Genomic DNA, 12,105 nt, shown 5'->3' with positions numbered 1-12,105 from the left:
GCCAGTTATTTCTTCCCTGTCTTGTTATGGCTCTAATATTTCTCTGCATTAACAAGAAGCAGTTTAGGTGGGTTTCACCTGCCCATATACGGAGGTGTCTTCCTTTTTGATCTCTTCCTTGTCCCTCTGTAATGATGGTGTTTCCGAGGGTCATTTAGGAAGGAAGGATAGGGCAGGGCATAGTACCCTATAAAGGCTTCTGAGATAATTGTGAAAAGGGAATGGGGGACACTGTCTCACCAAAGGACGTCCTCTCTCCATTCCCCAAATCTCCTCCACCCAGGTGATCCTCCTTCGAATATCTACGCCCAGGGTCGGGATCCAAAAGCAATGGCCTTTCCTTGGCCACCTAGCAGAGGATGTTGGGGGAAAAGGAAGTAAGAATGCCCTCAGGTTTCTCACACTTGGCAGCCGGAGAACTGGCAGGCTTAGCTGACATAGTGGTGGCTAATTCCTGCGTGGCAGACAGACTATTTCAGCTCTTGGGATGTGGGTATTGGGACCTGGACCGAGTTATATTAGAGAAACCGAAACCACTGCACATGATTACGTGGAAAAATGGGTTATGCGCAGCCATAAGCCATGCACCAATAACATATACTAAAATTAATGAAGCAAGGAACTCCCAACCAAGATGCTCATTGGTACAATTAGCACCATAGACACATTATAAAGACCTCCATCCTTTCAGGGAGTTAGGACAACTTTTCCGAGAGCTGGCTTTACTTCAGCAAGAGAATCAGAAGGCGAGAACAGAAGGTGACCACGCCAAGTAGGCCAAATTGTGTGGCAACTGAGGAGTTTGGAATGAGACGCAGACACAGAGGACTCCGTTTTGGCTACAAACATTTATTCAGACTCAAAAGGGTTGGAGAAATGCCTTACTATCCCTATGCTAGGAGGAATTTCCCTACCTCAACCAAAAATGAAGGGGTCTTTCCATTGTCAAGATGTCACATGCGAACAATTCACTCTAAGGTGCAAAGGATATTCTTTGTGGATCTTAAGGTGCACAAATGTTCCAATTCAACGAAAAGATTTAACTCCAACCAAAATGTTCCAAGTGGACCCTGTTCACAGTTCCAGGGAATGGCTCTCTTTCCCAGGTTCCTGTTACCAATATGCAAGTTTCATGTAGTCCAAGAGGATGGCTTCTCCCTCTTGGCGCACAGTTCTCAGGGAAATGGCTCCCTTCCCCAGGTTTCTGTTACCAATATGCAAGTTTCATGTAGGCCAAGAGGATGGCTTCTCCCTCTTGGCGCACAGTTCTCAGGGAAATGGCTCCCTTCCCCAGGTTTCTGTTACCAATATGCAAGTTTCATGTAGGCCAAGAGGATGGCTTCTCCCTCTTGGAACGCACAAGCAGTTCTCGGGGAAAGAGTTCCCTTCCCCAGGTTCCTTTTTGCAGGTAGGTTCAAGACAAAGAATCACGTTTCAAATAGTTCAAGATCCTAGGGCATGTGACTTCCTATGTAATTTAACACACTTGATTTGGCCTGGTATACTCACCTGCCAGGACTTCCTTACAGTCTTTTACATATTTTAACTTCTCCTGGTATTTTCTCCTACTAGGACTTCCATACAATCATTCTCTTCACCTGGTGTACTCCCCTGCCAGGGCTTTCATACCATACCTTTATTCCAATTCTCTTTTACCAGTGAAATAATACCAGCCCAAAGTTGGCATATTTCTTGAATGGTTCTTCCTTTCATATATTGGGCTTTTGCCCCTCTCTCAAGTTCCTTCCTCTTTACTCAGGATTTCGCTCTGTCCCTTTAAGATGCGGGTTCAACGACCTATTTGTGGAATAGCTTATTGGTCTTTTAGCTTCTTCACATACTTCCCTTTGCTTAAGGATAGCTACTTCAAAGCAGTGCGCACTTTCAGGCAACCCTGTAATCCTCTTCGCTTCTCTGGGTTTACCGGGTCTGCCCCTCTGCTTCTGTTCTTTGGATTGTGGGCTTGGCGTGTGACTTGTCAGCCGCTGTGCCTCTGCCGTGGCGGTCTTCAGTCTCTGCTGCCTTTCACTCTCGGACAGCGCATACTCCGCACTTCCGGCTCCTCCTACTGCTGGGCGGTAGCTTTTCCCAATGCGTCTTTTTCTTCAACATTCCGGACGGTGCTCATGCAGGTAACCGTGCAGCTCAGGGTCTGCAGCCCTCTCTCATTGCCGTCGGCTGTGCAGGTTTTAAATATCATGATCTGATAAGAGTTTCCAAAGACTAGGCTGCAGCGTACGTTTCCCGGCCTTAGTGTTCTTCACTGTTCTTTATCTCTTCCTTGTCTCAGTAGTTGGTGGGTGATTCTTTATGTGTTGTTGAGGAAGCTGGTATAGGATTCCTTCAGGAGTAATCATTACTGCTCCCTGCCTCTTCCTTGTCTTCAGTACATGGATGAGCGGTGCAATAAGCCATTAAGGCCTGAGGCATGGAAGGAACATCCCCAATAGGGAATGGGGGTTATGCGACTTTTCCCAATGGTGCCCCCCATTCTCCCTGAGGATCGCCTACCCAGGTGGTCCTCCCTCAAATAGCCACCACCAGGGTATGATCAGGTAGCGGGCAGCCGTCCCCTGGCCACTTAGGGAGAGACTACCTCAGGGAAAGGAGTGAGGATATCATTAGATTCATCACACAACTGAAAAACAAGTGGTGGGAGCTCACACTTGCAGAAGAGAATAAAGCAAAGAGCCTGTTTGAATCTGATGTTGGGAGGAAAAAGAGGTAGTGGACGAGCAAGAGTGAGGGCGCCTGCTGGGGGAGCGATCCCAAATCCAGTTGGTAGCTGCAAAGCCACCAGAGCTGAAAAGCAACCTTGTTTTGGGTGGAGCCTGCTACAAGTTCTGGTCAAGTTCTCCAGGTTATCTTCCATTGGGTAAGGGGTAGAGGGAGATGCTATAATTAAAGCAGCAGGACAAGGACAGGGGGAATCCTACCAATAGAGAACCTGTCTGGCAAAAGGGCAAAGACTACCAGGTCTGGCCCAGATAACAATCTAAGGTGACCTCCTAAGGAAAAAGGGAGAATGCTACAAGGTCTTGTGTAAGTAGGAATATGTTCCAATGCTACAAATACCCAGGGGATTGTACATTGTAGGGAATCATCAGCAAAAGACAATTAACGAAGTGCTGAGGCACATAAAAACAACCCTTCGACAGTGAACTGAAGAATTCTTTACTAGGTGTTGACACCCCAAGATTGTGAGGATTAGGGTAGGACTTGACTTTGGGAGTAAAGACAGTAGGTCATTTTAGAGTTGGGCTTTTTCACTCAATGTAGCTTCTTGAACCAGACACAGCTGCTCAACAATTTCTCCTTTTGTGTTTTAGTAAATATCTCTTCGAACTATAAGGGAGGCATGGTATCACAAGTAGACATTGACACAAGAGTTGCAAGTTTCAAAACCTTTATTGTTAAATTCAAGGGGGTTGTAAAAACTCCTGTCTGGTCCTATAACTAAGATGGGAGTAATCTCGACTATCAAATAATAAGGAAACAGTCCTGGTCAAACAATAAAGGCCTATACTAACAAAAACCTAATGCCTGCCCTCACTCTGATGTGATATAGGGATATGTATCTACAAAAGGAAAAATCAATGGTGAAACGAAATGTCAGAATGGCAATCTAAATCAGTATTAAGTCTCATCCCCACGTTGTATAGCACAGGGTTCGATGGAACACTTGATGCATGAACACACTTTGGCTTGAGAACACAGTTAGGCGGCTGGGGCTTCTTGGCCATTCAAGTCTGAGTCACAAATTAACAGGTTTAACCTCTTGGGTTCCTCTCGCGCAAGTCCCTTAAAGCTTCTACAAAGTTTCAGCAAAACAGTTTCTAAGTATAGTATTTGATCACAGTTCACTATAGGTTCCCCTCAATTTTGCTCAAACCTTTCCTCCTTGGTGTGGTTCCCTTCCCCAAGCTTTCTTCAAATTCCACACTATAGGTTGCCCTCATCAAGCTCAAACCTTCTTTCGTATTTTGATTTCCCTGTCGAAGGCTTTCAAAACGGGGAGGCTTTTCGCCCTCCCCTCCACATGACCACTTCGACCCTCCTTTCTTTTTTTCTTTACTTCCACTTTACATATTTTCCTTCCGTTCCAATGTCTTTTGGAAAATGTACTTCTTACGTGTGACTTGCTTTTCAAACAGGTCTCCCTTAGTCGGGCTCAGACCCTCCTTTTTAATTTCACACATGGGTCTCCCTCAGTCCGGCTCAGACCCTTCTCTTGCATCTCTCGCTTTCCGCTGCCTCTACAGCTTCAAAACATTTCACAGAGACTTTTGGTTGGGCAATCTCACTTCACCTGACCACTCTGCTACTTTGTATTTCATATTCACCGTTCCTAACAATGGATTCACTTTCTCTTGCAGATTGGCGCTCACGTAACCTTCATCCCTCAGATACTGTAGTCGGCATTCAATTAAACACAGGCCAGACTTTCTTGGCTTCCCTCAACTCACTGGTTGTGTTAAGATGCTTTCAGTGTTTCGCGCCTTTGATGTAGGAGTCAAGGTTGTTACCATTTGCCGCTTCTGCACCTCCCCAACTCTGCAGTTCACCTGGGAGGGTCGCTGTTAACTTTGTAGCACTCGGAAGGCTTCCCCCTTCCAGCTGGGCTGTCGTGTGTAATCCTCACGACCTTTTGGAAATCACAATCTCTTGCTGGTGGGGGGGGGTGGGGTGGGGGGAGGGTCTCTGGCTTACTGCCTCTTCAGATGAACGCCTCGGTTTGTCGCTCTCCTTCGCCTGGTTCGCAATAGCCCTGGAGGGACTGCTGCTTCTCGTGCACCTTGCTCAAAGTGTGTCTCAGTGTTCCACCTTTTAACCATGTGAGGAAGAGTGAAGAGTAAAGTTAAGTGCCTGAACCTGCCTGATCTCGTTAGAGGGACATGTCCAATGTATTTTATGGGTGGTAATTCCTTCAGCCTTATACCTCCTTTTCCTCAGTTTAGTGTTTCTGTAGGGAAGGGGGCGGGGGGGGGGGGGGGGATTTGGGAGGTTGGAATATCCCATAAAAAAAGATTGGCTAGGGGTATTGGAAGGGGGGTCGGGGGGATACTTTTTCTCGCCATCAGGTGTCCCTCCCCAACTCCCCGAGGACACCTCACCCAGGTGATCCTCCCGCACTTGTCCACCCCCAGGGTCTGGATCCAAAGGTGATGGCCGTGCCCTGGCCACCTGAGCAAGGGATCCCCGGGGTCTGGGCAGTGAAACACCATGTGGTTTTTCACAGAACCCAGAGGCATTTCTCCCAACCTGTCCTCAGAAGCCAGTGGACAGGGTTGGAGGATGCGATTTGGCTTGGAGAAAAAGGATCTCAAGATGGAGAAATAGTGGGGAAACCAAAGAAAGGGAGCACTCCAAAATATCCTGCAACAACCTTTCATAGACCTAGATGCCTTTCTACAAGTAAGTTGTCCATCCCAAACTCTGGGTATTCCAGGCTTGTTGTTATATACACTAAGATTAGTACTTTACGTGAATATAAACCCCCATTTCTGTGTCTCAAGACATGTTTTCCTTTCACCTGTACAACTAGTTACTAACTGCTAGTGAGGTAGGAGGCTGCAAGCAAGAGAGCATGTGGATAACGTAGATATGGATTCTATGCAAGAAAACGTTTATTGCTCCAGTCCCATGTTCAACCCTAGCACCGGAGGCTTCTCCGGGAATGTTTCCCCACATCAGGACCCGAAACTCAACCACTATGGGACAATTCTGTGGCAGAGATTGCTCCTGAAGTTGATTGGCTTTCCATGATTAGCTTTCATGGACCAGCATTTGTTCCCCAGATGTGTATCTGACTAATGACAGAAGCACTTTAGACAGCGATCTAGTGATCATTTGAAGCATTATTATTTACACTGAGTCTGCAGTCCAGCTGGTGGTAATGGTGGTCTGATTGTTTTCATGGTTTGAAAATGTAGCATTTATTTAATTTTTGAAGTTTTGTATTGTGCTAAATTGCGGGATTCTGCTTCGAGACACCAAGAAAGGGGAAGATCAGGTAGGAATGGTAATAGGGCGTATGGGCAAGCGAGAAAGGTAAGGTTAGGGGTGAAGTGTGAGAAACATTCACAGTGCAGGAGAGATGATTCTTAGTTATACAAAGAAAAACAAGTTAACATGTCATGTTTAATGCACAACAAATGTGAAGGAAGCCTGGTGCTGTGCTGCAGATAGGGAGGTCACGAAGAGTGGTCATGTTCGCGGCAGCTTCGCTATACAGCTATCCAATGCTTAATGCATCCATACAGAAGGGGATAGGCCTCACTTATGTACGTATGTAAGGGAGAGACCTAGCAGTTTCAGTTAGTGAAGGCTTGCTTGCAAAGCCAGTTGTAAGGTTGTGTATGAATTTAAGATGCTTGGATTTGGTTCTCGGCATGAGAGGTAAGGTGTCCTACATTTCTGGGCCCACAAGCGATAAGTTGCTTCTTCTATGGCAAAATCTTTATGTGATTGTAGTGATCTTATTGTCAATGGAAGATCAGTTCTCTCCATGGGGTGTATTTGATGATTGGTAATTTGGTTCACAATTCCACAGCCTGTCACAGATAATGCATATGTTATGAACATTATTCTACGTTTAACTGGAAACTAATGCAGTGCTTTAATACTGAAAAGAAAGACTCCTGACCTGTGAGACCCAGAATTGTTGATTGCAGATCTATTTTGAATTAGTTATAGTTAATGAATGAGATTATTTTTTGAGTCCAGGTACATGCTGCTGCTATAGCCTAGTCTGGACAACAGAGTGGTAACCTCATTAATTTTAAGCATTTCAAGATAATCCACTAAACCTTATTGGTGAATGAAGTTAGGTTGCACATATCCTGGGCATCTTCTGTATAGTTGGCAGGCTGTAGAAAAGGTTTCAATCATGGAGGGAAATGATTTCACATATGCTTTAACTAGCAAAGGAGATCAAAATATTTCAGTAACCCCACATTTAAAGTCAAATGGGATAGCTTTAGAATCCTCAATCCACGCTAACATTAAACGGTCTTGTAGATCCCCTTCAGACCTATTTGGTTCTTTAGCCTTTGTAAAGGAACCAGTGGTTGACCAAGTCATAAACTGCTGTCAGGTCAAGGAGATTTCGGGTATCAGGAGAGTAGTTTTGCAGGGCTTAGAGGAGGTTTCCTCTCATGAATAACAGGCTGATTTCAGTACTTCTTTATGGGTGGAACCTGTATTGATTTCCAAGTAGCAGATGGTTTTCTTTGTATTTCAGAAGTTGGGTGGATGCTATCCTCAAGGATTTAGATTATAAAAGAGGGGATACTGGATAACCTGTGAAAATGAGCTTAGATTGCTGGATCCACATTTTATTTTTGAAAGGAGGAGTATAAGTGGCTGTTTTAAAGAATGATAATAGACAGCACTCCCATGATGCGATACGAATTTCCAATAGCAGTTGAGCCACTGTTGGTAGAGATTCACTGACAGTTGAAGCTGGGCATAGGTAGCATTTCTCATACAATGCCTATTTCTTAACAGTTGTGCAAAGCCTTCGAGAGATGCTAGAGGGAAAGTGGCTAGTTAGGTAGGGATTTGGGTCACTACAAGTGGGTTGCAGCAGATCTTTTTCTTTTGAATATTCATGGCTATTGATGTTTCAGTCTTTGAATGCCCTGTGACAAAGTTGGCAAGTTTGTGCCAAGGTTCTTTTAGTGGGAGTGGGTTCTAAGTTCATTGTATATTTTAAACAATTCTGATTAAGAGCTGTAGATATTCTATTATCCAAACTCTGCTTGGTTGTTACATGCTACTTTAGCCCCTCAGAGCTGCGACTTGCACCATTTGCATTACAGGTTTTTATTACCCACATGTTGTCTTTTGGAATGTGGTGTTAAGAAGGTTGAACATTTCTCTTAATTAATTGGTCTTGTGTTATTCTTGCCCAAAGTCTGTTTTTTACCATTTACATTTTGACTTTGGCTCCAAACGTTATTACTGCCACCCAGCCAATTTTAACAAATCTAACATGGTTAAAGGCTGTTCAGTCTATTTGCCATTTTGGATAACATTAGCATTTTCTATTGCACCACCATTAAAATGACAATTGAATCCCCCCAATCAAAAGAAACCCACCCCTCAAGTCAAAAAGAAAATTGACCCAAAAACTAGGATGCACTCTGCACCTTGTGGAAAAACATGGTGCTGCACTGGGATAGTAAACCGACAATCTCAGTATAAATCCAATGTTTCCTGTTCCAGCCACTGCCTATACTGCATGTAAAACCAATTGTAAAACAGAATACTTCTTGTACTATCCTCATGCCCATCTACAATCTATTGTTTTTTTTCCTTGCTGTGCGAGAATCTCAACTTCCTCTTGTGAAAAAGTATCTGTCTGCAACATAGGGCTCCAAGAACTCTGCCTAGTGATCAGAGTAAAATAAATAACTCAAGAGTCGTTTGAATTACCTTATGTACTCACATACCACACCTTAATGCAGCAACTGTTTTCTTAATGGAATGGATAGGGGCCAAAACAGGCTAAATGCAAATATATTAGGGGCATGTTAAAATGAAATATTAACTAGAAATATTACCCGTTAGAAAGTTGACTGTAATCCAGCCTAAGATTCCTGAAATAAAAGAACAAATAAGAAATGATACATAGAGACGGACATCTTACAGCACCACAATATGTAGACAGGCATTCATCACAGCAGGTATCAAAGCCATATCTGCCCATCACCAGACGTGCACAATACCTCAAACTTAGATGTATATAGGCATATATTCCATCCTTAATGCTGTGAGTACTGTGATGACATCACATGTAAGCAGCAGTTGCGAGAAACTCTGCGGGCCTGGGAACGTCACCCATTGCTGACACTGTAATGAGTATTTGGGGAGCCCTTGGAGTTTCTCTTGCATTTCAAGCTTGCTCCATTGGCCCCACTCGTAGTTATTTGCCAGGGTAAATACAGAAGCTAAAAACCAAAAACGGGCAATGTCAGTTCTTGAGCTTAACAAGAATTGCTATTAGGAAAGGACACAAAAGGTATGTGGTCCACGTGCGGGGCTGCGAAAGCTCACTGTACACCAGTTTCAATACACTGTTTGACAAAAGGAAGACCTGTTCACAAGCTGGGACTCTTGACAAAGCCTAGCACGTGGAGGCCTTGGTGAGTCGAGCGGCCACCATAACAGGGCAACCTGTCATAAAGATGACAGGTCCCAGTTTTTTCATTTCATTCCACAGACAATAAGGTAGGAGCAGGGAGTTCAAAACTTACTGAAATCACCCATGCACACAGCAGACTGGCCCCGGGTGTTGCTGGTAGCATTATCAGTGCCCCAATTTCCAGGTAGACTAGACTATGAAAGAGGACCGGGTGAAGACCAAACAGAGAATTTGGACCTTTATAGAAGTTGAGTTGTGTGTACAGAAGGAAGGCAGTAAAGGAGAGAAAGCATGAGGAAGAAGGGAAAGATCGAGGAGTTGGAGCAGAGAAGCTCCAACTCATCCAAGGAAAAGGCTGGAGAAGGGAAAGTCCAAGAGTTGAAGCAGAGAAGCAGGCGTGCGAAGAGGAAAGTGCAAGGATGAAGAAATCAGAGTTGTGAGGGACAGGGTTGAATCAAAGTAGGAGGAAGCAGTGATATACTACTGCTGACGAGGTAGAGAGAGGGAATTAAGCTGAGACTGAGATGTCCCACAGTTTGTGTGGGAAAGGAAGAACCCTTGCCCATAACTTATTGGGGGTTCTTATCCATTCGATTTGAAAGGCTGAGCTGAGAGGGTAAGGACTGTTATACCTTACTCCAACCTTTGTTTTTTGAATCAATAAACAAAATTTCATTGCAATTGCTACATTTCAATTTTTCCTTTGATCCCTTGGTCTGTGACAATTCTCAGAATGATTTCATTCAGACATCACCATTGGGACATAGAACATCAGTTTGATCATCCCAAAATACAGAGAGGCAGGTCTACAATTCATGAGCGTAAAAGTAATAAAGTCTTATCCATAGGTGACTAAAACAGGAATACATAGGATTTTCTGTCAGTCGCCCCTACTGGTACACAATGCCAGTCTCCCCTACAGCTACAACTGCCATTTCTTTTGCCAACAGATACAAACACCAAAGTTGACACTCGCTGATCCAACTAGTGCACAAAACCAAACCAGTCAGCCTCCACAAACCATACAGAACCACATCTACCATTCATCACCCAAAAAAGGTAGACAGACATTTGCACTTCAGCCAAGCAAAACTGAAAATGAACCCAGTCTCTATAGCCGAACAGAACAGGGTCTCACAAGGGGGATTTTAGGGAGTATTGCATGTCAGTGGACGTCATTCGCAATTTGAAATGCAAACCCCACCTTCATAAGTTCCGTTCATAATGCTGACGCTGTTATCAGGCACCAGGAATGGAGAGTCTTCAAATATCTCCTTCACCTGAGAGTGAGAGACAGAGAAAAAGAACTGAGTATTAAACGCTACTGTAAGAGAAAGCCACCAAGCAAACTTTATCCAGAGAGGGAGGTGTTTGGACAACAGTCAGCTGCCTTCTCTTTCTGGGACATTTCCTCAGTGTTCATGGTAAGAGTACTGCGCATTTCTGAAAGATCAGTCTCTAACCGTAAATAAATAGTGGAGAGGCGGTGTAAGTCAACATGCCACGGCACTGAACATTTTAGCAATCGTTTTGACCTTTCAAATAGAAACTCATCGGAAGCTTCCTGGGGTTCAAAACATGTATTTATTTTACATAATCAAACAGAAAAAAAAACAATATAATGGGGGGGGCTGCAATCTGTAACCTACTGAAAAATTATAGGTGCATTCTAACTCTTAAGTTTGGGTTACACACATTTTCACTAGATCACTGTTAGGGAGAATTCTCTTTTTGGGCTGAATTTCCTAACCTAGTGAGTCCCCCAGCAGCTTTGCTGGATTTCTGGAGTTTGTTTTATCCTCCTGCCAAGAGCGAGACTCTTTCTCCCACTCTTGGACATGATTCATGGTATTCCTTTGATTGGTAATGTGTTTTATGGGCTATGGGGTCCTTTACTCCATAGGGTCTCATGTGTTTTTCCTATGTGTGTTACACAGCACCGTCCGTGCAGTAACACAGGGGTGTCATAGTGACACCACACCATAGACTCCATACCCTGGGACGGACTACTGTCTCCCAGGGCATGTAAAGTCACCATTGGCTTTACTAGTCCCAAATTATTAACAGAAACCAGTACAAACCATCATATTGTGGACGTACTGGTCGGGGCAATTCGATTGCCCCGGGGTCTGTTAGTCGAGGGGGTGAAGTAAGGAGGGGCAATTTAATATATATATATATATATATATCTTTATTTTTATACTTATTTAAGTTATTACATAAATAAACAAGGGACAACGTCGTATGCGTCTCCTCAGCTTCGCTTCTCTTCCAACTGTCCTTTTTCCACGTTTTCTCTCTCCCTTCCATTCTTCTTCCACGAGCATAGTCGCGTGCAGACGCACGCTTCACGGAGGAAGGATACTACACATCTCCCTTCTTTATATGGAAGGACTCTTTAGCATAGTTTCATCATCCCACATAGTCACAGAGATATCTTGGTGGTCTGGATTCTCTTCCCGACCTGGATCTGAACCTGTAACTCCAGTCCTGACTCTCATCTGAATCTGTTGCCAAGGAAGAAACCCTCTTTGATTTTCTGTTCAACACTTCACCCACACCTCGCACATTCCTACCTACATTGTCAACATTAGTGCCAACTCTACTTCTCTCACTGTCCAAATTTCCCAAAGCATCATACTGACTTCTCCATTTTTGACCACTTATATCCATTACCCTTTCATTGTTCCATACTCTATCATCCTGGGTTCTAATAGCATGGGAATAAACCTCTGCCACTCTCACAGGCTTGGACCATTTGCAACCATCTCTTCTCAAATTCTCAGGTAGTTTTATCCTCACCCAATCACCCACCTGAAACTCAGGTAATTTCCCAAAGCGTTTTTTATCATGCATTTTTTTGTTGTCAATTTGTCTATGTCCAATATTTTCTTTTGCAATTTCTATTTTATTCTCACTACTCACAATATCATTCATCCACCCTGGATACATATTTG

At 44.0% G+C, this 12,105-nt stretch overlaps 1 protein-coding gene across 7 annotated transcripts in view; it reads right to left on the bottom strand.

The window, feature by feature from the left end:
- ENTPD5 (ectonucleoside triphosphate diphosphohydrolase 5 (inactive)) overlaps positions 1-12,105 on the bottom strand; it is a 786,147-nt gene that overhangs the window by 317,683 nt on the left and 456,359 nt on the right. For all 7 annotated transcript variants that reach the window (XM_069637650.1, XM_069637644.1, XM_069637649.1 and 4 more), the window contains 2 exons: positions 10,353-10,428; positions 8,568-8,603 (listed from right to left, as the gene is read on the bottom strand). In XM_069637650.1, the coding sequence (XP_069493751.1) occupies positions 8,568-8,603; positions 10,353-10,428 (112 nt within the window). The remainder of the gene's footprint in view (positions 1-8,567; positions 8,604-10,352; positions 10,429-12,105) is intronic.

Source organism: Ambystoma mexicanum, chromosome 14 (assembly GCF_040938575.1).
Source record: "Ambystoma mexicanum isolate Mex_15411 chromosome 14, UKY_AmexF1_1, whole genome shotgun sequence".
Lineage (NCBI taxonomy): Eukaryota > Metazoa > Chordata > Amphibia > Caudata > Ambystomatidae > Ambystoma > Ambystoma mexicanum.
The sequence above is the reverse complement of the archived record's forward strand: the minus strand, read 5'-3'. Positions and strand labels throughout refer to the sequence as shown.